Source organism: Camelus ferus, chromosome 27 (assembly GCF_009834535.1).
Source record: "Camelus ferus isolate YT-003-E chromosome 27, BCGSAC_Cfer_1.0, whole genome shotgun sequence".
Taxonomy (NCBI): Eukaryota; Metazoa; Chordata; class Mammalia; order Artiodactyla; family Camelidae; genus Camelus; species Camelus ferus.
In genome coordinates, this window is record NC_045722.1 from 15,079,747 (window position 1) to 15,103,687 (window position 23,941).

The 23,941-nt window shown below is 43.4% G+C and overlaps 1 protein-coding gene across 4 annotated transcripts in view; it reads left to right on the forward strand.

Annotated features, from left to right (window-relative positions):
- The window catches only part of SV2B (synaptic vesicle glycoprotein 2B), a 156,674-nt gene that overhangs the window by 122,178 nt on the left and 10,555 nt on the right, over nucleotides 1–23,941 (forward strand). For all 4 annotated transcript variants that reach the window (XM_032468927.1, XM_032468925.1, XM_032468926.1 and 1 more), the window contains 7 exons: nucleotides 175–326; nucleotides 4,043–4,176; nucleotides 4,803–4,892; nucleotides 10,104–10,214; nucleotides 11,263–11,351; nucleotides 13,889–14,053; nucleotides 22,482–22,615. In XM_032468927.1, the coding sequence (XP_032324818.1) occupies nucleotides 175–326; nucleotides 4,043–4,176; nucleotides 4,803–4,892; nucleotides 10,104–10,214; nucleotides 11,263–11,351; nucleotides 13,889–14,053; nucleotides 22,482–22,615 (875 nt within the window). The remainder of the gene's footprint in view (nucleotides 1–174; nucleotides 327–4,042; nucleotides 4,177–4,802; nucleotides 4,893–10,103; nucleotides 10,215–11,262; nucleotides 11,352–13,888; nucleotides 14,054–22,481; nucleotides 22,616–23,941) is intronic.

Sequence of the window (23,941 nt, forward strand, 5' to 3'; positions counted from 1 at the left end):
TGGTAAAGTCAGTGGATAAGGGCAAAATAACCGACATTGTCTTGGTTGGTCTTTCGAATTTACTGGGATATTTGATCACAGAGCCTAAGTGTGAGACAAGGCACTTTGATTCCTGTTATGACCATTTTTAGTGTCTGACTTGATTCTTTCTTTCTGGCATTTTTCTTTCTGCAGTATTGGGGGTGCTCTGCCCATTGTTTTTGCCTATTTTTCTGAATTCTTGTCCCGGGAGAAACGAGGAGAGCATCTCAGTTGGCTGGGCATCTTCTGGATGACTGGAGGCATCTATGCATCTGCCATGGCCTGGAGCATCATTCCACACTATGGTGAGTGCACTGGCACAAGGGAGCCCAGGGGCCCTTGTTCCTACGGTACCTGCTTCCAAGCAGCATTTCCTGTCCTCCGCCTTATTCCTACAGTCACACACAGTTCCTGTGTATGGCCTTGATCTTTCTAAAGAAATTCCAACCCTGGAAACACATTGCTAATTTCCGTGCTCATGTCTTTCTGGAAATAATACAGTCTATCTTCCCCTCCTTCCTCCCTCCCCCACTCCTTTCCTTTCTTCTTTCCTTCCTTTTGTTTGAAAGGACTTCAACCTTCATCTCCTACAGCCCTCGTCCTCACAGCAAGTTAGGCCTGGTAACCCCGTTTTATAGATGTCACAGAAGCCAAGAAGTTGACAACTTGGCCGAATTGATGACTTGGCCTTGGCATGACCTTGAAGCCCGATGCCGCTCTCTCGCTCTGTGTGGTTTTCTTGTATACTTTCCGTTCTGTCACTCTTATTTGGCTGTAGACATGGAGCAGCCCTTACAGACAAGGTCTTGGTTTCAGCCAGGACAATTTCATTATCCTGGGTAATTGCAAAAACTGGATTTTCCGGATGGAGACTTGGCAACATTAACTTTCACTGTTGGTTTTTATTAAGAGTCAAGTAGGGAGAAGGCAGCAGTTTTGAATTTGATTATGCCTTTTGAGTATCCTGGGTAGTACCATCAGCATCCTTCAAAATTGTTTCTGGTAAACCACTGATTATGGACGTAAGCTTTGCCATCATCTAGAATCCTGCAGCCCAGAGGGAGTAGCAGACAGCTGCCCCTGAAACCAACACTTCTCCACCCATTCTCCTCCATGGTGGGCTTGCTTTAAATCTGACCCTCTCTGATGCATATTCTGGGCTAATGGATGCTTCTGTCTTATCTTTTAAAGAAGGAGCTTTGGCGAAGACAATGCCTATTGTATTAGTTAAGTAGATGCTGGCTGTATTACCCTCAGAAACCTCTGAAATCTCAGTGGTTTCATACAATAGAAGTTTCCCCTCTTGTAAAGCCTGGCTGGCTGTTTCTCATCTGCAGGCAGCTCTACTGCATCAGTAGTCCCAGGGCTTAGGTTCCTTCCAGCATGTGACCCTGCCCTCTTCAACTTGAAGCCTACCTGTGGGTTTGGGGAAGGAGCAGGGGCAGCTGTACATGGGTGGTTCTGGAGGGCAGGCTAGGAAGTGGATCACAGCCTCTCTGCTCATATCCCATTGGCCCCCAGATCTGTAATATGACCACACGCTATGGCAAAGGACCCTGGAAAATGTAACCTAGCTGTGTGCCCAGAAGTAGAAGTAATGGGTTTGGGAACATCATGTAATTTTTGGCATATCCCACTGGACTTTGTGTCAGAGACAGAGAAGAAATATGAACAGGAATAGTGACATAAATTGTTGAAGGGTTTTCCAGATAATTCTGTCACTGTTGGCAGTTCTCCTTAATTTTAGATACAAAATTGTATTACTCCCAGTATCAGGCTCTGCACTCTACCCTTCCCTCAGACCCACACTTTTATTATCCACGTGCTGTTGGTTATGTGGGTCCAAGGAATTGATTTCTTCCCCCGCAGTTCTTGCTATAATATCATTTCCCCTGTTAATTGATCCAAATGTGTTAACACTGAGAAACTATTTCCACATTTAAATTAAATGAGTTAGAAACCTTTTTGGGCAAGGAGACAAGCAGAATCTGAATAAAAGCTGAGTCAAAATAATGGTGCTGTGTAATTTGGGACAAGTTCCTCTGTCTTGTCCAGCCTTGGTTCCTTCAGTCTTGGTCGACACGTTCCCAGCCTGAGTTCTTTTACTGCTTTTTTATCTAGACACACTGTGTGTCTGTGTGTGGTAAGTGAAGTGAAAAACTGATGCAGTTTCTAGTGACTATTATGGGTTGCTCTCCTCACAACATCCTTCCCGTCCTTCCTTCTCCGCTGGGTTGCAGACTTGCGGTTTGGGTGTGACTGACCCCACTCCCAGTGCCAAGGACGAGGAAGGAAGTATACGGAAGCCTTCAGGACCTGGCATCCTCTGGGGTTTAGCGATGGCTGAGGCGAGCACGTGACCTAAAGTGATCCAATCAGAGAGAAGCCAAAGAGCTTTGCTCATGGGCTGAGTGTGAGGGCGTGTTTCCCTTGTGGGACAAGCAGTCTGCAAATAGGGCTAGAATTGCTAAGGCAGCTGAGAAGGAAGAGCCAGCCCTAGTACTAGAATCATCTCAGAAATTTTCTCCATGTTTCTCTTTGCATCCCAAGGCTGAGTGGGATGCCCATGGCGGTGGTGGGGTTGGGGGTGGGTGGGCGTATGGCTGCTGGCTGACCACTGCTGGCTGACCACTGCTGGCTGATGGCAGGGCTTGTGGTTGAGTATTTTACTCCAAATGTATACAATCTGTGACTTTTACAATCCATTTAAAAATACCACCCTCTCGGATGATTAGGCTTAATTGAAACAGGCGTTAGCTTGGGGAAAACCAATCCTAGAGATGTGGTGGACTGGAATCACAGTGTAAGAGGAGTGGTTATTTATTTTCAGCCTCATTTTACCAGGACCAGATGTTTTGTCCACAGTGAATCAGACATTTGACGGTATTTCTCAACAGGCCTAAGACATTAATCCCTCACGCCCCCTCCACTCAGCAGGGACAAAGGCAAGGGTAATCCAGAGAGGAGCCTTGATGTTTGTACACAGCTTGTGCAACCCATTTAATTGCCTTTGCAGGAATGAAGTGATGGGAGGTCTTGGCACCAGGAATTTGGGTGACTGAGTCATTGAGAAAGAAAATTACAAAACTCAGAATATTTTTCTGGGAACTCAGGGGCATAGCCCAGGAAAAAAAAAAGGATATATTATGGAAGATTAATTCCCATTGTAGTCAGCACCAGCAGCTGCTTGTGAAATCCTGATGGAGAAAAGTAGGGCAAGCTAAAAAAAATCATTGAGCAGAACAATCCCTGTCTCCAGATTAACCGTTGTTTCATATATTTGGAAGCAGTTCATTGTTTAATTCTATTTAATTTAAGGCCCAAAGATGTACCTAATGAATGTGTTAAGTGCAGATTACTGAAATCACCATAAAAACCATAGACGCATGAGGGAGTGATGGATTTTGGATAATCTGCACATATTAAGAAAACAAAATCTTTCAGAGGTAGAATACTTTCTAAACATAACCCTTCTTCTCCATCTGAGTTTGACTGCTAGATCACACTCTGGGTACTTAGGACTTAGGTATCCCCCCTAAACTCGAGGGATCATGACAAGGACACCCATTGTCACCATGGTGACGTGTGGGGTGACTGCATCTGTTGGCAGAAGGCCCCTCATTCTGCAAGAGGAGCTGGTGTGGGGACAGAAGGGGGTCCTATAAAAGTGGGTCCTGGACAGTTCTGGGCCTGACATTCCAGCTCCTTATTTGTCAAGGCAGGGCGATAGAACATCTGTCATCTAACAGTCTGTTAGCTGAAATTTTAATAGACACATAGAGATATGGAGTGATGCCTGTTTTTTAAACCCAACCCAAGGCCCCATAAATGTCCAGCCAGGCCTACCTAGAGGGTTGACAAGATGCAGATTCCAAGAGCCTGTCGGAATCAGATGCTTTGGGGGCATAGCTGGAAAGTCTGCCTATTACCTTGCTCCCCAAGTGATGCTCTTGTAGTTCAAGAGCCAGTTCTTTATGGCCCCTCTAAGATCGTGCATCAGAGATCCTCTGTTTCTTCACAGGCTGGGGCTTCAGCATGGGCACCAATTACCACTTCCACAGCTGGAGAGTGTTTGTCATCGTCTGTGCTCTGCCCTGCACCATATCCATGGTGGCCCTGAAGTTCATGCCAGAGAGCCCAAGGTTTCTGCTAGAGGTGAGTCAGCCTCCTGGCCCCACGTGAGAGTGATGGGACGGTGACAGGAGCTAGCCTGCTGTCTCAGCCCCTTCGTCCCAGGTCGGCTGCCCTGACCCATCATTACGTCCGGTTCCATTGCTGCTTGTGACAGCTGTGTGCCCGGGGTTCACAGACTGCCAGAGCCGGAGGGACACAGGAGCCCACTGCCCGAGGCTGGGCGGAGCTGGATGGGGCCCTCCTGAGGCTGCTGCCTGCACCCACTTTCTTCAGAGTTTCCGACAATGAGGCTTTTCAAAGATGCATGGAGTTCTTCCATGTTATGGCCATGCGATGCGCTGTAAAGCTGTCACTGCTCCTGAATCTGTCATGACTCTTAGCTCTGCAGGACCCCTGCCCTCCAGAACGCTGCTCCTGGAGTCCTGCGAGGCTTCCGACCTGGGGGGAGCCTCCCTGCCTGCGGTGGTCAGACGGGCAGGGCTGGTGGAGGGGCCGTAGGACTCGCAGGCTGTCACAGCCCTAGTGCTCAGAGTCCACCCATGTGCCTCCTTCTGGCTTTCTGCAGACTGATCCTCCTTGTTGAATTCCTTCTTTTCCACCCCTAGTCAGCAAAGGATTCTTCATGTCTCTTTCCTTGGTTTCACCAGATGGGCAAACACGACGAAGCCTGGATGATTCTCAAGCACGTCCATGACACCAACATGAGGGCTAAGGGGGCCCCGGAGAAGGTGTTCACGGTGAGTGTGTGGTCACCTGTGCTGCGGGGTGGGGGTGGGGGGCTCTCCCCTTCACTGTCTTGGTTTGCTACAGAACAATCTTCTTATGTGAGCACATCCCAGAAAATCTGTCAAAAGGAGCCAGAAACCCCTGATGACATCCCTATCCCTGAGTCATCATTATTCTTTGCATTTTGATGGACAATCCTTCTCGGTCTTGCTAATTGTCAAAAAAAGACGGAAGTAAAAACCAGCTGTATTCATATGGGGATAACTGTGTGAAGTTTACTGGTCTTTCAAGTTTTGAGCCCATCTCCCAAAGCAGGTTATTGACGTATTTATTCCAAACAAACCCCACGTTCTCCTAAGGAAGTCTGACGGTAGATTACTTGCCCCCTCATTTGCGTGTCTGACTCTGCCTTTCCCAGTAACCACAGACCTCCCCCACCTTCCACCTCCGTCTTACCCTGGTCGCCCCATGCAGGACCTTACTTACACACAGTGGTTTTCCTAATATTCTGTACCAACCATAGGGGATTCGCCGGACAGGAGCCCCTTTTTAGAGAAGTGGTCTGTTGTTCTCTCTTAACAAACAACCCATTCTGACGTAAACAGCTTACTCTTGAGAAATTCGATCCTAGCCTGGAATTCAGTAAAAGCTCCAGTTTCCAAAGGCAACACTCAGCCCTTACTTCAGGACCAGAATTCCTCATTTCAGGAAGGGAATGCGTCCCCAGGAAGAAAGCTCAAGCAGGAATCCCTGAGAGTGAGGCTCTGAAGGTTGAGATTTTTGTCTTCCCCCCAACATGCTTGCTAGTTACCGAGTCCTTGGGCACTTAACCTCTGCTTTTAGTAGTTTTCACCAGTTCACAGGAAAAGAATTAAAAAGGATGTGGGCCCAGTAGTTCCATACTGACTTAATCATATTGATTAGGTAGAAATGGATGACTGGCTGGACCAGGGGAAAAAGAAAAAGAAAAAAGAATCAACCCCAAAGTGTTACTGAACTCAGAGAGCTGGGCTGTGGCTGGCAGTCAGGAGTGAATACGCAGCCGGGTTGGGTGGGTTCCCCTGCACCTGCTCTGTCCCTGGTGCTCCCGCCGTTAAACATACTCACAGCGTTGCTGGTAGATGTAAAGGGTGTCCGAGTTCTTGTCCCATCCCAGAAAGACTTCAGAGACAAGACACGGAGGTTAAGAAAGTAAAGTGGGGATGTATTAAGGGATGGATAGTACACGCTCAAGGGGAGAGCGGGCAGGCTCAGCTGAGCGGCTGCCCTGAGTTTCTTTGGCAAGTTGGTTACATACAGTGCAAAAATGAACGCTCAGAATATTCACTGGGGAGGAAAGGGTTTGGGGTCATATTCCTGATTATCATCCCAGCTCCACCTTCCCAAAGGGAGGAGGGATTTTTGTCCTTATTTAGTCTGGATCGGAAGTGTCATGGCATTGGTGCATGAGGGAAACTTCACACAAGGCTAATTTTATTGAAATGAGGGCATGAATGAACAAAAGATTACACTCGGACACTGGAGATTCCTGCCTTTTCCCACCTTTTTTTGTCGGCCTCTAGGCCACTTATCACCCCAAAAGGTATGACCCAGAGATTCCTGCTTTTCCTTCTCTGCCCAGGGACCCCTGGTGTTTGCCTGATGTAGGGTTTCCTGCATTTGGCCCCGTGCCCCGCCTTTTTGCCCTGCCATTTGTCCTGCTTCCCCCTTTCTCTGCTCATACCTAGTTATATGCCTGCTCTAACAGTAAGCACACTCAGTGGCCTGGAGGAAGGGCTTAGGGCAGGCCAGGCTCTTAGAGTTCACAGGGAGCCCTGGATGTGGCCCTCCTCATTTCCACCTTTGAGCTGCTGGGGTTCAGGACCTGCTACCCCCAAATATGGTACCTTGGCATATTGACTATTTTAAGCTGAAGGAGTTTGAGAAACAGCAGAAGGTCACTCTGACCTCCCCCCCGCTAGCCCTTCTTCCCTGAAACAGGGCATAAATCTCCCAAGTGAAAGGTGCCCTCCTCGCACCAGGAGGAAAGAAGACATTCTTCCGACCAGTGGTGGGGAGCTTAGGGCCAAGAAGGCTGTATAAATAAACCTTGTTAAACTAACCCTTATCCTCTTAGTTACTTCTTCACCAGTGGTTCACCCCAGTCCAAACCCCTTTGTCTTGTCAACTCTTGACAAATTACTGTTTATCTAAAAGGTAGAAAAGCTTTCTGCTCTGGTCACTTCTTTGGGGCTTCATTGTCTTGTGAAGGCTCCCACGGACATGTAAAAATTCAGTAAAATGCGGGTGCTTTTCTCCTGTTAATCTGTTTTGCCAGTTTAACTTTGAGACCCAGCCAGGGAGCCCCAGAGGGTGGAGGACACTTCTCCCTCCCCTGCAGAGCCTAGGTTTCACCAACCCCATTCACTGCCGCACAAGCTTCTGAACTGCCCGATGGCAGGTATGCCTGTAAAACCTTTGGAAGGGGAAGGAGTTGAAATATTCCCCTGCGTACCCGTGTTCTTCAGGGCTGGGCCCAACACAGGCCATATTCTAATTTAGACTGAAGCAAAGACAAGCATCCTAGTTAATTGTAAATTAGAGTAATTGTGCTTGAAGTTGTCAACACACCCATTCCCCCATCCCTAGGGAATAGCCTATTATTTTCCCCAGGAGCAAAGAAAAGACATTTGCATTTGAGTGTGATTCTTAAGGTGCTTCCTAATTTGGAGTCAACCTGCCCCCTGGCCTCTTGTGGCTGCAGTTGGGTTCTTGGTCTCCCTGGGGTATCTCATCACACGAGGACCAGCTCCAGTCAGGAGTCCCCCTGCAGACCCTGCTGTGTTCCCTCTCCTGCATCCCTGTCTGATCCCGGCAGAAGAGCATTTGCAAAGGCCACACGGCTGGGAAGGGCTGGGAAAGGCATTGCTGCGTGCTTGGGTACCTGCCTACGCTTCTGCCAGATTCTTAAAGGGGTATCCTGCCCTCCCAAGAATTTAAGAACCACTGTTCTCAGGGTTTAGAAAAACAAAGTCAATTCATCCTAGGCTCAGTGCTTGGGAATTAATGAGCCAATTGCCCCCAATTCGGGGACTGTATATTCCCCTGCAGATATCCAGCCCCATCTTTCGTCTCTTCCTTTGTCTCCCCACAGTCTCAGTCCTTGGGCTGAAGAAAATGATGGAGACACTCTTATGACTAAAGCCTTTTCTCCCTAGAAGGAAGGTTTGTTGGAGGAGGTGAAACTGTTTCTGAATTTTTTTGAATACATTCTTCCGTTTGCCTCTGAATTGGTCTGCACGCACGGACCTTGATAAATTGGCTAAGAGTTTGTATGGTCAGGAGTCTCCTTGATGTGATGGTTAGTTATGGCATTCAGTGGTTGTTTTAAACATTGATTAAACTGAGAATCACTGTTGGTGAGTCAGGATTGCTCATTGGGACTACTTGTGGCGTTGGCCAAATCAACACTTTCCAGGGCCCTTGGGGGAGTCCTGAGATATACAGACTTATCCCCACCCACTAGTTCTTTGATTTCCACCAGTAAAATCAGGGGTAGCAAGGAGGATACAATTTCTCTCTCTCTGTCTTTTTTAAAATTGAGGTAAAATTTACATATAACGTTATATTAGTTATGTATCACATAATGATTCAATATTTGTATACATTGAAAAATGATCACCACAATAAGTCTAGTCACCATTTGTCACCACATCTAGTTACAAAAAGTTTTTTTTTCTTGTGATGAAGACTTTTAAGATTTACTTTCTTAGAAACTTTCAAATAATGAATACAATGTTATTAATTATAGTCACCATGCTGTACATTACATCCCCATGACTTATTTTATAACTGAAAGTTTGTACGTTTTGACCCCTTTCACCCATTTCATCCACCCCTACACCCCCCTCCCCTCTGACAACCACCAATCTGCTCTCTGTCTCTATGAGCTTGGTGTTCTGTTTGTTTTGTTTGTTTGTTTGATTCCACGTATTAAGTGAGATCATTCAATATTCATCTTTCTCTGGCTGACTTATTTCACTAAGTGTAAAATTCTCTAGGTCCATCCACATTGCTGCAAATGGTGATATTTCATCCTTTTATGCCTGAGTAGTATTCCACTGTGTGTATCACATCTTCTTTATCCATTCATCTATCAAGAGTTTCTATATCTTTACTTTTATAAATAATGCTGCAGTGAACCTGAAAGGGCAGATATCTTTTTGATTTAGTGTTTTCATTTCCTTTGGATAAATACCCAGAAGTGGGATTGCTGGATTGTAGGGTAGCTCTATTTTTAATTTTTTGAGGAACCTCCATACTATTTCCCATAGTGACTGCACCAATTACATCCTCACCAGCAGTGCACAAGGGTCCCCTTTTCCCATATCCTTGTCAACACTTGTTACTTTCTGTCTTTCTGATAATAGCCTTTCTAGCAGATGTGAAGTGATATCTTACTGTGGTTTTGATTTGCGTTTCCCTGATAATTAGTGATGCTGAGCATTTTTTTCACACACCTGTTGGCATCTGTGTGTCTTCTTTGGAAAACTATCTGTTCAGAGTCTCTGCCCATTTTTTAATTGGATCGTTTGCTTTTTTTTAGCTATTGAGTCGTATGAGTTCTTTATGTATCTTGGATATTAGTCCCTTATCAGATATATGATTTGCAAGTATTTTCTCCCACTCCGTAGGTTTCCTTTTCATTTTGTTGATTCCCTTTGCTGTTCAAATGGAGGACACAATGTCTTTTATTCTGCTATATTTTAAAAATGTCTTAGAGAGCAAACCTCCTCTCCTACCACACACACACACAGACACACACACACACACACACACACACACACACACACACGCACTGTTACCTACATGGGTTCTAGATTTCTGTGATATTAATGCGGATAGACCTGTGAATTTTAAGGTGGAGTCAACGCTACTGTAGGCAAATCAGATATAAACGGGAATTCAGTGTATTATGACCCACTAGTTTCCCAGAGCCATAACGAAGTGAAAAGCCCCTGATTCATTTTTTCTGCAATGGGACATATCCACCTGAGAAAGATACCCTCCCCAAGAGATGCTCTGTGCATTTTTGGTTAAAAATCACTGAACTAGAGGGTCACCAAAGGCCCCTCTAGCCCTCAAGAAGTCAGTGAATTCAGTAGTTGCCTTAAACGAAACACTGAAACGTCCGACACAAAGTAAGCGGGGTTAAGATTCTCTCGACTGTCTTTGCTTTATAGGTTTGCAACATTAAAACGCCCAAGCAAATGGACGAATTCATTGAGATCCAAAGTTCAACAGGAACTTGGTACCAGCGCTGGCTAGTCAGATTCAAGACCACTTTTAAGCAGGTATGATTGGTGACGTGTGGCGGGTGAGAGAGAGGCTCTATGGAAATCTGTTACGTCAGTGGATGAAGAATAGTGCTCCTGGACACGCCCACCAACCCAAGGCAGTGTGATGGGCAGCAAGCAACCTTGGGTGGGGATGTTCGGGTCCCAGACCATGCCTACCTCTCACTCACTGTGAGCCCTTGAGCCACAGACTCTGTAAACCCTAGTTTCTTTTCTTTGCTTTTCCTTCCCAAGGCAGGGATGTTGAATGGAGGTGCAATGTCTAGTCTGAGTCAATATCTTTCTCTCTAGCAAATTCTCTTTAAATAATCCATAGGAAGAAAGGAGCGGGTGAATGAAGTGACTCCATAGGGCTGTTGGTGATTTCTGAGAACGTCTTCATGAAAGGCAAGGCCGTTTCTCCAGGGAAGTGGCTCCTATGAGGCAAATCAGCTGTTGAGCACCGAGGCAGCCAGCAGCCAGAGTCTGCTGAGACTGGATGACCTCCTTGGTGTCTGGTGGTTAAATGTTTGGAATGTGACCCATTCCTACTGGCGGGGAGCAGAGCTCTGCACTCAAAGTTATTCAGTGCCTAGAAATCCCCACTCGGTGTGCTTTTGGTCACATGCACGGAGCACTGTTGTGTTCCCAGATGCTATGGGAGGTTGAGACCAGCCGGTGAGAAGAGAAGAAGCTTTCCTTGTTATCTGAGCAGAATTGCTGCCTCTGGGAGATAATCATTGCTCCTTGTCTCCATGGTTCCTAGGCAACTTATTAGAAAATCTTAAAAATGATACAGTAGTTAGTATCTGCACTATATATAAAATAGATAAACAAGGACTTACCGTATAGCACAGGGAACTATTATTCAATTTCTTATAATAGCCTGTAATGAAAAAGAGTATGAAAAGGAATATATATATGTATAACTGAATCACTGCATCGGACATTAATACAACATTGTGAAATGACTATACTTCAATTAAAAAAAAGAAAATCTTAAAAATGAGCTCTTCCAAGTTACAAGTTTTTGCCTTTGATAGCCCGTCTCTGCTCTGGGTTATAGGTCTGGGAAAATGCCCTGTACTGTGTGATGGGGCCTTACAGGATGAACACGCTGATTCTGGCCGTGGTCTGGTTCACCATGGCTTTAAGGTAAGTTCTGTCTTAAAGTTCGTCAATTTCCCTGTGCTTCAGGTGCCTTGTCTATGCATTGAGGGTTACAATCGGTTCTAATTCACAGAGTCTGTGTCAGATTGGATGCTTTGGGCTGTAACAGGCAACCCACTCTAGTGGCTTCTGCAACATAGATTTCTTACACTTTGTAATAAGAATTCCACAGGGAGGCAGGCTTCAGGGGGTGTTTCAGCCTCAGGCTACTCGTCATCCAATGGCAAGATGCCCAAGATGCCTGAGTTGTTCTTGAGGTCCTGTAGACACGGAAAAGTGTCCCTGTGAGGAAGAGCCTGCCTTTCTCTGAGCTTCACTTTTTAACAGCAAGGAAACCTTTCTCAGAAGGCCCCAGCACCCTCTCCTCTGCCGTTATGTTATCCAGATGTGCGTCACACACCTGGGGCTAAACTAATCACCTGTGAAAGGGATGTGCTTTCCCAGTGATTTTAGACAAATCAGGGTTTGCCTGTCAGCTGACAATACCATTAACTCTCTGGAGAATCCAAACAAAATCAACTCTCTGTTCCCAAGGAAGAATCCAGGAATGAGTGCTGAGTGAGCAGCCGTCAGTGTCATTGTGAACATTAAATGGATAAAACAGTGAAGCTTTGCAATAATGTGCCCGACAGTAAAGAAAATTAAATATAACATGATTGGTGATGAACCGGCTCCACTCTTAAACAGTAGGCTCTCACCCCTATCATTTTGATTCACATCCAAATAGCATGACCCTTCTTTCTTGGAAAGTTTTGAGGCCCACTTCCAGCATTATGAGGCTGCTTTATAAATAGTCTATAAATAGTACTTGCAATAGTACTTGCAATCGTTTCTGGCACATAATAAGTGCTTGATAAATTGCTATTATCAACTAGGAACTTTCAGTGAGATTTTAAACCTCCCTCTATGAAATTAGTTTGTTCAAAGGCACACTCCCTCAGCCCAGGAAATTAAATCGGCTCTAGTGACCTCTTTGATTATGGGAGGGACACGGGGAGATCTGCTTCTCCCAGTATCTTACCAAATGTCTTCTAATGCCTATTCATGGAGACCCAGGCAGGTGAAGGTAGAGAGGAACCCTACTCCCCTACACCTGTTCCATCTAAGCAAGGAGAGGACATTTCAGAAGCTCAAAGTGGTAAACACGAGGATCCAATTCACTGACACTTTTCAGATATGTTTTCCTCATATTTGCATGTGTCTAATTTAATTTTGTTGGATGGGCGATGCATTTCAAATGTTGAAACCACAGAGACATCTGGCATCCCTTCCTCCCTCCCACCTATTCCCTTCTGCCTCTTCTGCAGAATTATCTTTTATCTCCCTCTTTATCATTCCAGTGTTCCTTTTTGCAAATTTAAGCAAATGTATATATGTATATATATATATATATTTACAAATTTCGTCAACATTTTCTTATGCAAAGAAACTGCAAGAAAGCAGTTTTGCATCTTTTTGCATGCACCCATGTATTCTGGAGCTTTCTCATACCAGTAAATCGAGGTTTCCCTGTCCTCTTTACCGTGGCATCGTATGTGTGCATAGCACCACACAGTACAGCACCACGTTTTATTCAGCCAGGGCCTGTTGCCAGACTGCTGGGGAGTTTGCAGACTTCTGCTGTTGCAAACAATGGCGCAATGAGTAACTGTTTGTAGGCTGCTTTGCACTGGGCAGGTTTATGAGTGCAATAGATTCCTAGAAATGGGATTATGGAGTCAAAGGGAATACATCCATCAGTAATTGTTTTAGGCATTGAGCAATTCTCCTCCATGGGGTATGGTAAAAATTTGTCCTTTTTCCAGCAATCTATGAAAGCACCTGTTTACCTATAGCCTCACACAGTGTTTTGGCAAACTTAAGGTTTTGGCAGTCTGGTAGGCGAGAACGCTAACACACTATGGTTTTAATTTGCCTGTTTCTTACTATGAGTGGGATTGAGCACCTTTTTTATGTTTAATGGCCATTTTTTTTTTTAAGTTGGTGATCTTGAGTTTTCAGGTATAAAATCATATCATTTGCAAACAGAGATAGCTTTACCTCCCACTTTGCAACTTTATATTTCTATATTCTTTTGTCTAGCTGAGCTAGCTAAGACCTACAGTACCGTGTTCAACGGTAGTGGTGATAGTGTGTGTCCTGGTCTTGTCGCCGATGTTAGTGGAGATATGTTTTCCCGTTAAGTAAGAGTCTGCCCTTTGAACTGAGGTGTATTTTCTTATATGCTAAGAAGTGGCCATCAATTCCTAATCTAACTGTGTTTTTTTCTTTTTTTTTAATCAAGAATGAATGTTGGTTTTTTAAAAATCAAATGCCTTTTTTAGCATCTATGAAGATGGTTGTGATTTTTTCCTTTAGATCCATTAATATGATCTTTTTTCCTTAGATCATTAATATGAGTTATATTATTAGATTTTTGAATGGACCGTATCAATACATTTAAAATGAGCTTGATTTACAGCCGTCAGGAATGCAGACTCTGATCACGTTGCTGCTCGAATATTCTGTCTTCTCTGTTACAGTTACTACGGACTGATAGTGTGGTTCCCTGATATGATCCGATATTTTCAAGATGAAGAATATAAGTCCAAAATGAAGGTATTTTCTGATGAGCACGTGTACGGCGCCACAATCAACTTCACAATGGAAAATCAGATTCACCAGCACGGGAAACTCGTGAATGACAAGTAAGTGGGAGACCAAGGACTTTCCTCAGGTCAGGGTGACCATCTGCGGGGACTGTCTTGGGGAGAGAGCCATTGGGAAGATAAGAGTTCAACATGGTGGAGAAGTGAGCTCCAAGGCTGGTGGAGCATGGCAACTTAGTCTGGATGCCGGAGACTCGGCAGTGCCCCTGGTGGCTCCGTCTGTCCTGTGCTGTCCCCCACAGCACAGGTCATCCTGGCTATGGTCGATTCCTCCAGGGAGGGTTAACCAGCCCATCTTTCCTGAGACCTCGCACCTTTAATGGTGGTGCACAGAGAGCCATAGCCCCTCAGTGGTGCCTGCTTGGAGAGAGGGCCCAGAGCTCTCACCGCTGAGGTCCTACGCCAACTCGCAGCCTGATGGTTGAGCTTTTTCTTTGATTCTGGATGCTTCTCCAGAAGCAAGTCCAGAGGCTGTATAACACTATCTCATGTTATTCTTTTATCTAATAATACCTCCCAGGGTCGATCGGCATAGCCCATTGCCATCAAGAATATTGATGTTCTTCGGGGGGAAAGATGAGTGGAGTGTTAGGAAAGTCCTGCCTGCATCCTCCTCCACCTGTGTGACATTGCGGTGGCCAGTCCAGCCTGTTGGGCTTTCAGACTGCCTCTTCCAGGTCGCCCTCTGAAGGCCCCCAGATGGTTCAGGGCAGAACAAAGTTTCCCCCAGGCCACGTTACCCACTAAGCCGAGCATTTTCACCTCTGCTGTTTCCTTTCTTGAATTATACGTAGCAAGTTCACTGGTTCGGGTGAGGGTGTGATGCACCAGGAACACCACAGCCCAGACAGTTCAGTGTCAGTGCTATAAACTGCCCCTTAGCTGAAGCCTCTGTGTGCGAGAATTATCACCACGGATTCTCTCCTCCAGTGTGGGTTCCGCCTCCCCAGCCCGCACCCAGCTCCATGTCTGAGGGAGGTGGCACTGCCCATGGCTGTTAGCCGTGATGGGAAAAGTGTGTATGTCCGGGTGAAGTCCAAGGAGGGTGCCTTCTGCAATCTAGTCCATATGGCTCTCATGGGCCAGACCTTAGCAAATAGTCACTGTTACTTAGGGTGAGAAAGTGTGAAATGAAAAGAGGAATATTATTGCTACAAATATGAGAACTTGAGTGGAGGAAAGTTAGGACCCAGTATCAGTGGACATAGAATTCAGACTCTCAGATGATTTTTTAAAAAGCTGAGGCTCAGTCACAGACATCTGTATACTCATGTGCCCACGTGTGCACACGCCCTCGGTAGAGACACTCCAGAGTCACTGGAATCTGCTGAGACTGACCACTCCAGGGTTGAAAGCTTCAAGGCTAGTGGTTGGTGGTGGTAGCAGTGCCCCCAGGATTTCTCCCTGTCAGGGCTCTTCAGAATAAGCCAAGAGAGCTTCTCTTGGCATTGCCAAGGGAGAAATGTTGTTTTTCTTTATTAGATGCTCTGGAAATGTTGAAACTTAAGGGACATTATGGATGGCTGGATGTCACCCATGGTATGATGTTACTCCTTGCAGAGATGAATTCACCAAAAGAAACCTTGTCTATGAAACTCCCAGTATTCAGTGATGCTCTGGTGTGGTGTTAGTGACAATAGTGACAGTAACGACGCTGACAACCAGGCTAGTAACAATGAGGACAGCCAACATTACTGGTAATACAGGACCAGCGTCTGTGTGCCAGGCTCTGCCTGAAGTGCCTCTCCCAGCCCATCTCGTTAGACCCCCACAGAAACTCCAGGAGGCTAGGAAGGTGCCTTCTGTTTTACAGGTGGGGAAACAGAAGCTTAGAGAGGTTGAGTGGTTTGCCCAGATCACACAGTGAACATAAATAGAACTGTCTCTCATTCAGTTCACGTGTTCGGAGTCCAGTCCCGTTCCCTTGACGACTGCAAATATTGTCTCATTGGGAAACTCTTCGTTCTCCCAGGCCCTGTTTTACATGGTATTTTCTGAGTTAAAAAGTTGATCTCAATGCCAGAGCCGTTATGGTTTTTAACAGGTAGGTTTTGGCATTCTAAGGCTTAGCTATGCACAAAGTGGAAACTTTTGGTCCGTCCTGTCCTTTGAAAAGCTCCAAGCCTCCCAAAGCTTTCAGCAAGCTGCCAGGTGAGAGTGAGGAGGAAGCTAGGCTTAATGAAGGTCGGGGGGTGGGTCTCCTCTGTGGACCCAGGACCCCAGGGACCATAGCGTTGTTGTCAAGGGTCTGGGGATGCCTCTGCAGGCCAAGGATTGTCTGGGACTGGGTGTAAAAATTCTGCACACAGAGATGTTCTGCCATGTTCCTGTGTTTCAAATGTGTGTGAACGTTTTCGTGTGATGACTAAAGTATAAATTGCCTTCAAAAGTTTCAACGAGTAAATTTTAATTTGTTGTATATATATATTTTTAACCAACGGATACTAAAAATACAACCACCATTACTTGAAGCCCATAATTTTTACCCCCAGCGATTTGTTTGGATAAAAAGGATGTTTTTCATAAGATTAAGAAACTTTGAAACTGATCTAAGGACTTGAACCTTTTCTTTGCTGCTTTCCATTTCTTTTCTTGAGTTATGCTGTCATCTGGTGGTCATAAACTGGAAAACATCTCATCTTTGGAAACCCTGAGCCCCTTTAGAACATTAAATTGACATTCTCTGGCTTGGTTGGGGCATTTTCCCCATTCGTGCCAGTATTCCCCCTTTGACTTTATCCACACTTTGCTGATTAAACATTTAGATAAACTTATTTATTTATTGACTATCACACATAGGGGAACATTACTCTTGGCAGGGAGAGCAGAGACAAACAAAGCAAATGCACTTCTAGAAAAGAGAAAGTTGATTTCACACATCCCAATGAAATGCTACCCCACACTGTTGAAAGCTCCTTTGCATGGGGCATCAGTAAGAATTTTCTTCAGCTGCAGTGGTTGTGTTCCAGGCAGCAAAGCTCCATGAAGCTGCCAATGGTGGGAAATGTGTTAAGTGTACCTTCTGGTTCCAGGTCTGAGGGAATAGCCAAGGCTTAAGGGACTGGGTTCCAAGCCTTGATGGGTCAATGACTAGCTGAGCCACCTCTGATCTGTTTAAGCCTCTGATTCCACATCTGAATATCATAATATTGATACAGAATGTCCACCAGGCTTCAGAGTTAATAAACTATCTTGGTAAAATTTTGTAATTTAATCTAGATCCTGCATAGTTCTTGTAGAGCCTCTTCCTGACTATTTCACAATTAGTCGGCACTGAAAATGAGATTGTTGGTCCTCCACCAAGCATTTACACAGGTTATTGCAAGTCAGTAGAAATCCTGTTGCTTTTTGGGTTTTTTTTGTTTTTTTGTTTTTTTTTTGGTCTCTAACTGAGCTCTTTTATTAGTTCTAACAGTTTCCCCTTGTTATTGCTACATAATCCTAGCATCAGCCAGTAACATCATTTTGTCTCCTTTTCTTTTTTATTCCATCGTGAAATATATCCAATATGTAGAGAATAGAGAATGATGCCAACAACCCTATTCAGAGCACCTAGCTTTGTAAAATCATAAACTACGCTCTGTTGACTTCAGATTTTAATATAGATTAAACATCTCTCCCTCTGTTGTCCTCCTGGAGCGATGGCCACCACAGTCATATGTTGGGTATTTTACATTCATGCTTTTATACTTTCCTTGTGTATTTATCTATCTATCCACATGGTGCAGCATTCTTTAGTATGGTTTACGTTTTAGATAAATGTCAGACTATATCACAGATGTGAATGTATAATTCTTACACTATAGATTTTACAACTAGTTTTTTTTTTAAGGCTATATACTTTTTTATTTTTAATTTTTTTATTGAGGCATAGCTGATGTACAATATTACATTGATTATGACCCCTGATTTGGTGATGCATAGAACCCATGCTAATGGGTATTCTGACTTCAGTGGGAATACTTGAGTGTCTTATCTGTAAGTATGACATTTACTGTATGTTTTTGATTGATCTTCTTTATAAAGTTAAAGAAATTCTCTTCTATTTTAAGTATGCTGAGAGTTTTGATCATGAAGGTGTATTGAATCTGTCAACCTTTTTCTGCATCTGTTATGACAATTAGATGATTTTCTCCTTGGACTTATTCATATGCTATATTAAAATAATATTTTCCTGATATTCAGCCATACTTGGTTCCTGAGATATATCTTATTCATTTCAGTGTGAATTTTTAAAAATGGCAATACATTGTCAAGTTTGACTTACCAATGTTCTGTTTAGGATTTTTGCATCTAGGTGAGATGGGTGTATCTTTTCCTTACCCTGTTTGCATTCAACTTTGGTTGAATACACTCTCTTTTTAAGACGTGCTAGGATCTTTGTCAAAACTATAGGAGGAGATACTGTGATTTCGGCATTTAAGAAGCCTTATGTGTAAGAGAAGAAAAAGAGAGGAAATTGGATTTACTGGCAGATTTGCTGAGGCACAAGAACATATGTCCTCAGAGTCTGTTTGGTGGGCAGTATTTCCCGTTATATACCTCTCATTCCTCATGAAATAATATTTAAGTGGTTTGGGGACATAAGACAGCCATCTCCTAAGTCTTTTATTTCTTTCTCAGGCTACCTATGGTAAAGGTACTTTTTTTAAAAAACTGAAGTATAGTTGATTTATAATGCTGTGTTAGTTTCAGATGCATAGCAAAGTGATTCTCCTATATATATAGCTGAATATATATATGTATATGAAAAAATATATATCTTTTTCAGATTCTTTTCCTTTATAGGCTATTACAAGATATTGAATATGGTTCCCTGTGCTGCACAGTAGGACCTTGCTGTTTATCTATTTTATATATAGTAGTTTGTATCTGCTAATCCCAAACTCCTAATTTATCTCTCCCTGTTTCCCTTTGGTAACCATAAATTTGTTTCCTCTGTGAGTCTATTTCTGTTTTGTAAAGAAGCTCATGTGTGTGTGTATATATATTTTAGATTCCACATATAAGCGACATCATGTGGTATTTGTCTTTGTCTGACTTACTTCGCTTAGTATGATAATCTCTAGATCCATCCACGTTGAAAGTGCTTCTCATTTATAGAACCACATACTAGAGCTGGAAAAAGCTAGCTCCTCCATACTTCTATTTTAACGGTTTTAAAATACGAGCCTGTAGAGGAGACGAAAATTGCCTGAAATCCTTTAGTGACTGAGCCCTGGAAGTTGAACTCCATTCTTCATTTTTTGGAGGGTGATGTCAGAGTAGAGTAGAGGCCCGATGCTTGTATTTGGAGAATTTAAGAAGTTATATAGAGTATTGAGAGAAGACTCTGTGTTTCCTCCATTCTTTAAGCAAACTAAGCATATATTTTCTGAAATGAATGATTTTTTTAAAATTTGTGCTTTGCTTTATCTCAGATCAGGAACTGGTAGGAGATCATGTGTGGGGAACTAGATGGAGTTCTAGTCCTTTGCTGAAGAATTCTCTTTTATTTCACTGTATCTGGAAGTCTCATTGCAGGAGGTTATGTGTGTGTGAACTTTTGGGGAAATATACCCTTTGTTTATTTTCTCCCTGAAAGGTGATAAAAATTACATAAAAGAGAATTCTCTACTTAAAAAAAAGGCATTTAAAAGATATATAGATATAGATAGATATAGATATAGATATAGATATAGATAGATATAGATATAGATATAGATATACACACACATGCCTCTGTGTCTTTGCATATGCTGTTCCCTCTGCCTGGAACGCGCTTCCTCCATGTCTTTGCTTGGTTAGCTTTTACTTACCCTTTAGGATATGTCATCTCATGCTTTACCCAACTGGATCGTAAGTGCCCCCTTTGAAGTGATTTTGTAATGTATCTCTATCTTGCTAATTATCCCACCTAATTTTAATTGTCAGTTGCCTTTTTTTTTTTTTTTTTAATATTTTGGGTTTTTAGCCAAGATCCTTGTTTATCTCTTTAATTAGATTGAGTTTCTTGAGGGTGACACCCTCAAGCCTAAAACATGGTGACTACATAGATGTGACTTTTGGCAGAGTTTAGATCACATGGTGGGTTAAACATTGGGCTGGAGGGTAATGGAAATAAAGTGTTTGTGGTAACAACTCTATTGTAGACCCTGGATCACCAATGGCTTCTGTTTCCTTAAAGGAAAAGTTCCCCAAGATACTTCTGTTATCCTTTCTTTCAGCCCTTGGACTTTCCTGAATGGAGCATCTTGGACCAGTTCACTATATAAATGAGAGATTGGAGGAGATGATTGATACAAAGACTCATAAAATATGCCTTGGCCCTTTCTCCTTTTATCTCTTCTTTTATAACTTTGGCTTTTTATAACTCACTTGGAGATACATTTTAAGGTTTGCTTGTGTCAGACCTGTTATGATTTATGACTCTGCTTTCTCACCCCACCCCCTTGGCAGAACATTAAAATATCACTGAAGGCCACGTCTCTGGCCTATTACTATATTAAAGAGAAGGATATATTAAGACAGGCAGAGACCCGAGACAGTCTCCAGGAATAGCTTTCCTGAGTAAATACATCCAGCACACAAATTACATTAATTTTGACCTCAGAAGCATCTTCCTATAACAAAAGACTTAACAATTAGTCTTTCCATGGAAATCGGAAGAGTTCGGTGGTAGCCTTTGGAGGCCCCTGTTTAAAAGTCTGTAGCAAACTTAACTCTAAGAAAAATGGCCGAAAATAATTTGGCTTACTGGACCAATGACACTCACATTTTCTAAGGTATAATAATCTGGCATCTTCCTCTGGAGATTATGGTTCAAGAGGTCTTACATTGGAATATGGAAAGCTGCATCTTTCATAATAAGCTCCCATTTTATTGTGCTGCAGGTGTGTGGGGACCTCTCTTTGAGGAGTACCCGCCCAGGCCTTCTTATTGAGAGGTCATTCTGCAGAAGCTAATGAGAGGTGGTTCTAGTTAGGGTTTTCAGCAGAACACAAGGGAGCATGAAGGGTAAGGGGCAGTGGCCACCACCTGCGGTCATGGATTGAATTATCTGGTGGCTCTAGAGAGGAGCAATCTCAGTGCCTGGTGTTACCCGTTACCATGACTCCCACTATATTGTAGTTATCTATTGGCTTGTTTTTTTTCCCCATTAGACTTAAGGGCAGGGACCATGTCTTTCCTCTCTGTACACAAAACCCCTAATGCCATGCTCAGTAAGAATCTGCTGAAGGCTGAATATCTAACTAAATGAATAGACAGACGAATAAATGAAGGAGTGGGTTGCCATTCTTCACAAAGGAAGATACAGCCGAAGGTTTCTAGCTGAAAAGTTTGACCAAACTTGAGAAATATAACCAGCAGAGGATGATGTGAACATATGCCGGTATATGTGTTTAAGTGTAAGATTGTCCTTTCCTATTCAGTTTATGCAGGAGTTGGGGTCCTGCAGCAGCTCCCAAATATGGCTGCACCCCATCATCATCTAGGCGCTTTGCCCCTCATGGGCTATTTTATTTTCAAGTGGAAAAGTAATATATACACTTGGTGGAAAGAAATGCCTGATCTCCTCTTGCACCTCCTCAGTGCCAGTCACACCCACCAGTTTCTTGTGTACCCTCCAGGTATATGCTGTGCACTTGCACACATAGCTGCTTTCTTACACAAATAGTCACATGCTGTGAACACTAAATTACATTTCATTTCTTCCGTTAACAATGTATCTTAAAGATTGTTACACATTAAGACATATAGACCTAAGTAATTATTTTATTATAATGGCTGTGTAGTATTCCATTGTCCATCACAGACCTATCTATCTATCCATCTATCTAGTAACCCATTGCTCTTGTCAGCGATGTTGCAATGAAGATCAGTGAATGTGTCTCTTTGAAGGCATGAGCAGGTATGTGTACAGTAAATTTGTAAGGTGCTGTTCCTAGGTCGAAGAGATTGTACATTTTAAATTTTGCACAACTGCTCTCCAAAGAGGCTGCACCAATTACATTCTACTGACAAGGTGAATGGAAGTGCCTATCTCCCCACATCTTTGTTGGTTCAATTTTAAAAACAAAGATTATGAAGCCCTCACACATCTATTGCCTTTAAACTTTCTAAGATCAACCTGAGGGACATTCATGTTTTTAAAGTTCATAATGTGAGATGTTATCAATACTTTCATTTCACACTATTTCAAGTTTCTATGATGCTGATATACATGGTCCATGGATGCGCATTTGGGAGCCACCAGGCTGATGCATATACACCTGGACTAGACACCTGCTTCCACAGTCCTGAGACCTCTCCCATTTATAAACACACAGCAAAGAAATGGGAAACTAGTCTGGGTTGAAAATAACGTCTAGCAACTTTGGATTTACAGTTCTCCATTTTCTTCTGCCTTTCTGTGTTTTTCATTTGAGTCTCAAGGCTCCGTTTTTTCCTGAATGGATCACTCAGGGGCTAATATTTTTTTCCACAGGTTCACAAAGATGTACTTTAAACATGTACTCTTTGAGGACACGTTATTTGACGAGTGCTATTTTGAAGACGTTACATCTACTGATACCTATTTCAAGAACTGTACCATTGAATCGACCGTCTTTTATAACACAGGTAAGAGCGTGGACAGAGTGAGGAGACTGTAACAAGGGCTTGTTGTCTAGACCCACACTGCTCAGTCATAAGCTTCAGGAGTTGTAAAGTATTCACAGATACAAGTGAGCCTTCATGTGGAGAAGTGGGTACCAGCCCCAGGTGCGGCACAGAGAAGCTGCGCAGCCGTACTGAGGCATTGAACTGATCTGCGTCTCAGTTTTATCACGTGTGAAATGGAGAAGCACAAAAGTACTGGGCAAGTGTTCTGATCTCAACGAGACTGATGCTTTGCAATAAGGGTCTTTGGCAGGAACAGAATATGACAGAGATAAAAACCAGCGTTCTGGGGAGGGCTGCCTCTTATGTGTAGAGCGCATTCTTGCAGACCTTGCATAATTTGAAATTTACAAAATTCAAGATGCATGTTTCCCCAATAACAGATGGAAAGAAAAAACTGCATCTTTTCAAGCTTTGCGCATGAAATGAGACAAGACTATTTTAAAATCACCCCATTTCAGATTTCCACGATTAAAAGAAAATCACAAGATTGCACCACTTCCTCACTCCTTGTTATTTTTAATACTCTCATCATAAATTAATACCAAGCGGAGTTGGGTTCTAAGGAAGTGAAGTGAGCTTTACCAGGGGCTTCACCTCCATTGTCTCAAGTAAGAGATTTATTATTATCCCCGTCTTCTAGCTAAAGACACAGAGGCTTAAGCAAGCTGCCCAAAGCCACAGCTAGCAAGCTGGGGGAGCTTGGATTGGATTCACACCTCAACTATTTAGCTCTAAAGTCTGTGATCTTTCCACTGAACTACTTGCCGTATGTCCAGGCCAGTTCTTTCTCCCTGGCATTGGCACCAAGGCACGGTTTATGCAAGAGAATCTTTTTTTCCTTCATGATGTCAGCCTCAGAAGGTTTAATATCTGGTCTCTTCAATATCCCTCAGTCTCAAACCATTATGAGATTTCCCTTCCTAATTTATTTTTTATCCTAAAAGAATAATAATGACTTCTATACATTTACTATTTGTCATCAAAACCTGGCATAGCTTTTATTTTCTTCTTTCAAGTTTTAATGATGCCTCTTGGTTTGCATATTCTTAACATGGTTTTTTTTGTTTTTGTTTTTGTTTTTTTGCAAATGCATGGTCATGAAGAATGTCAGAGCTGGGCAGCAGCAGAGAATATCCCGTGTCTTCCTCTAACTGTTACAGGTGGAGGCTCAGGGAGGTAAAAGAGGGTCAGTGGCAGAGCCAGTCCCCCAAACCCAGGTCTCCTGAGAACCTGTGTAGTGATTTTTCTGCTAGAATAGCTGATGTTAGAATGTGTCAGAAAACA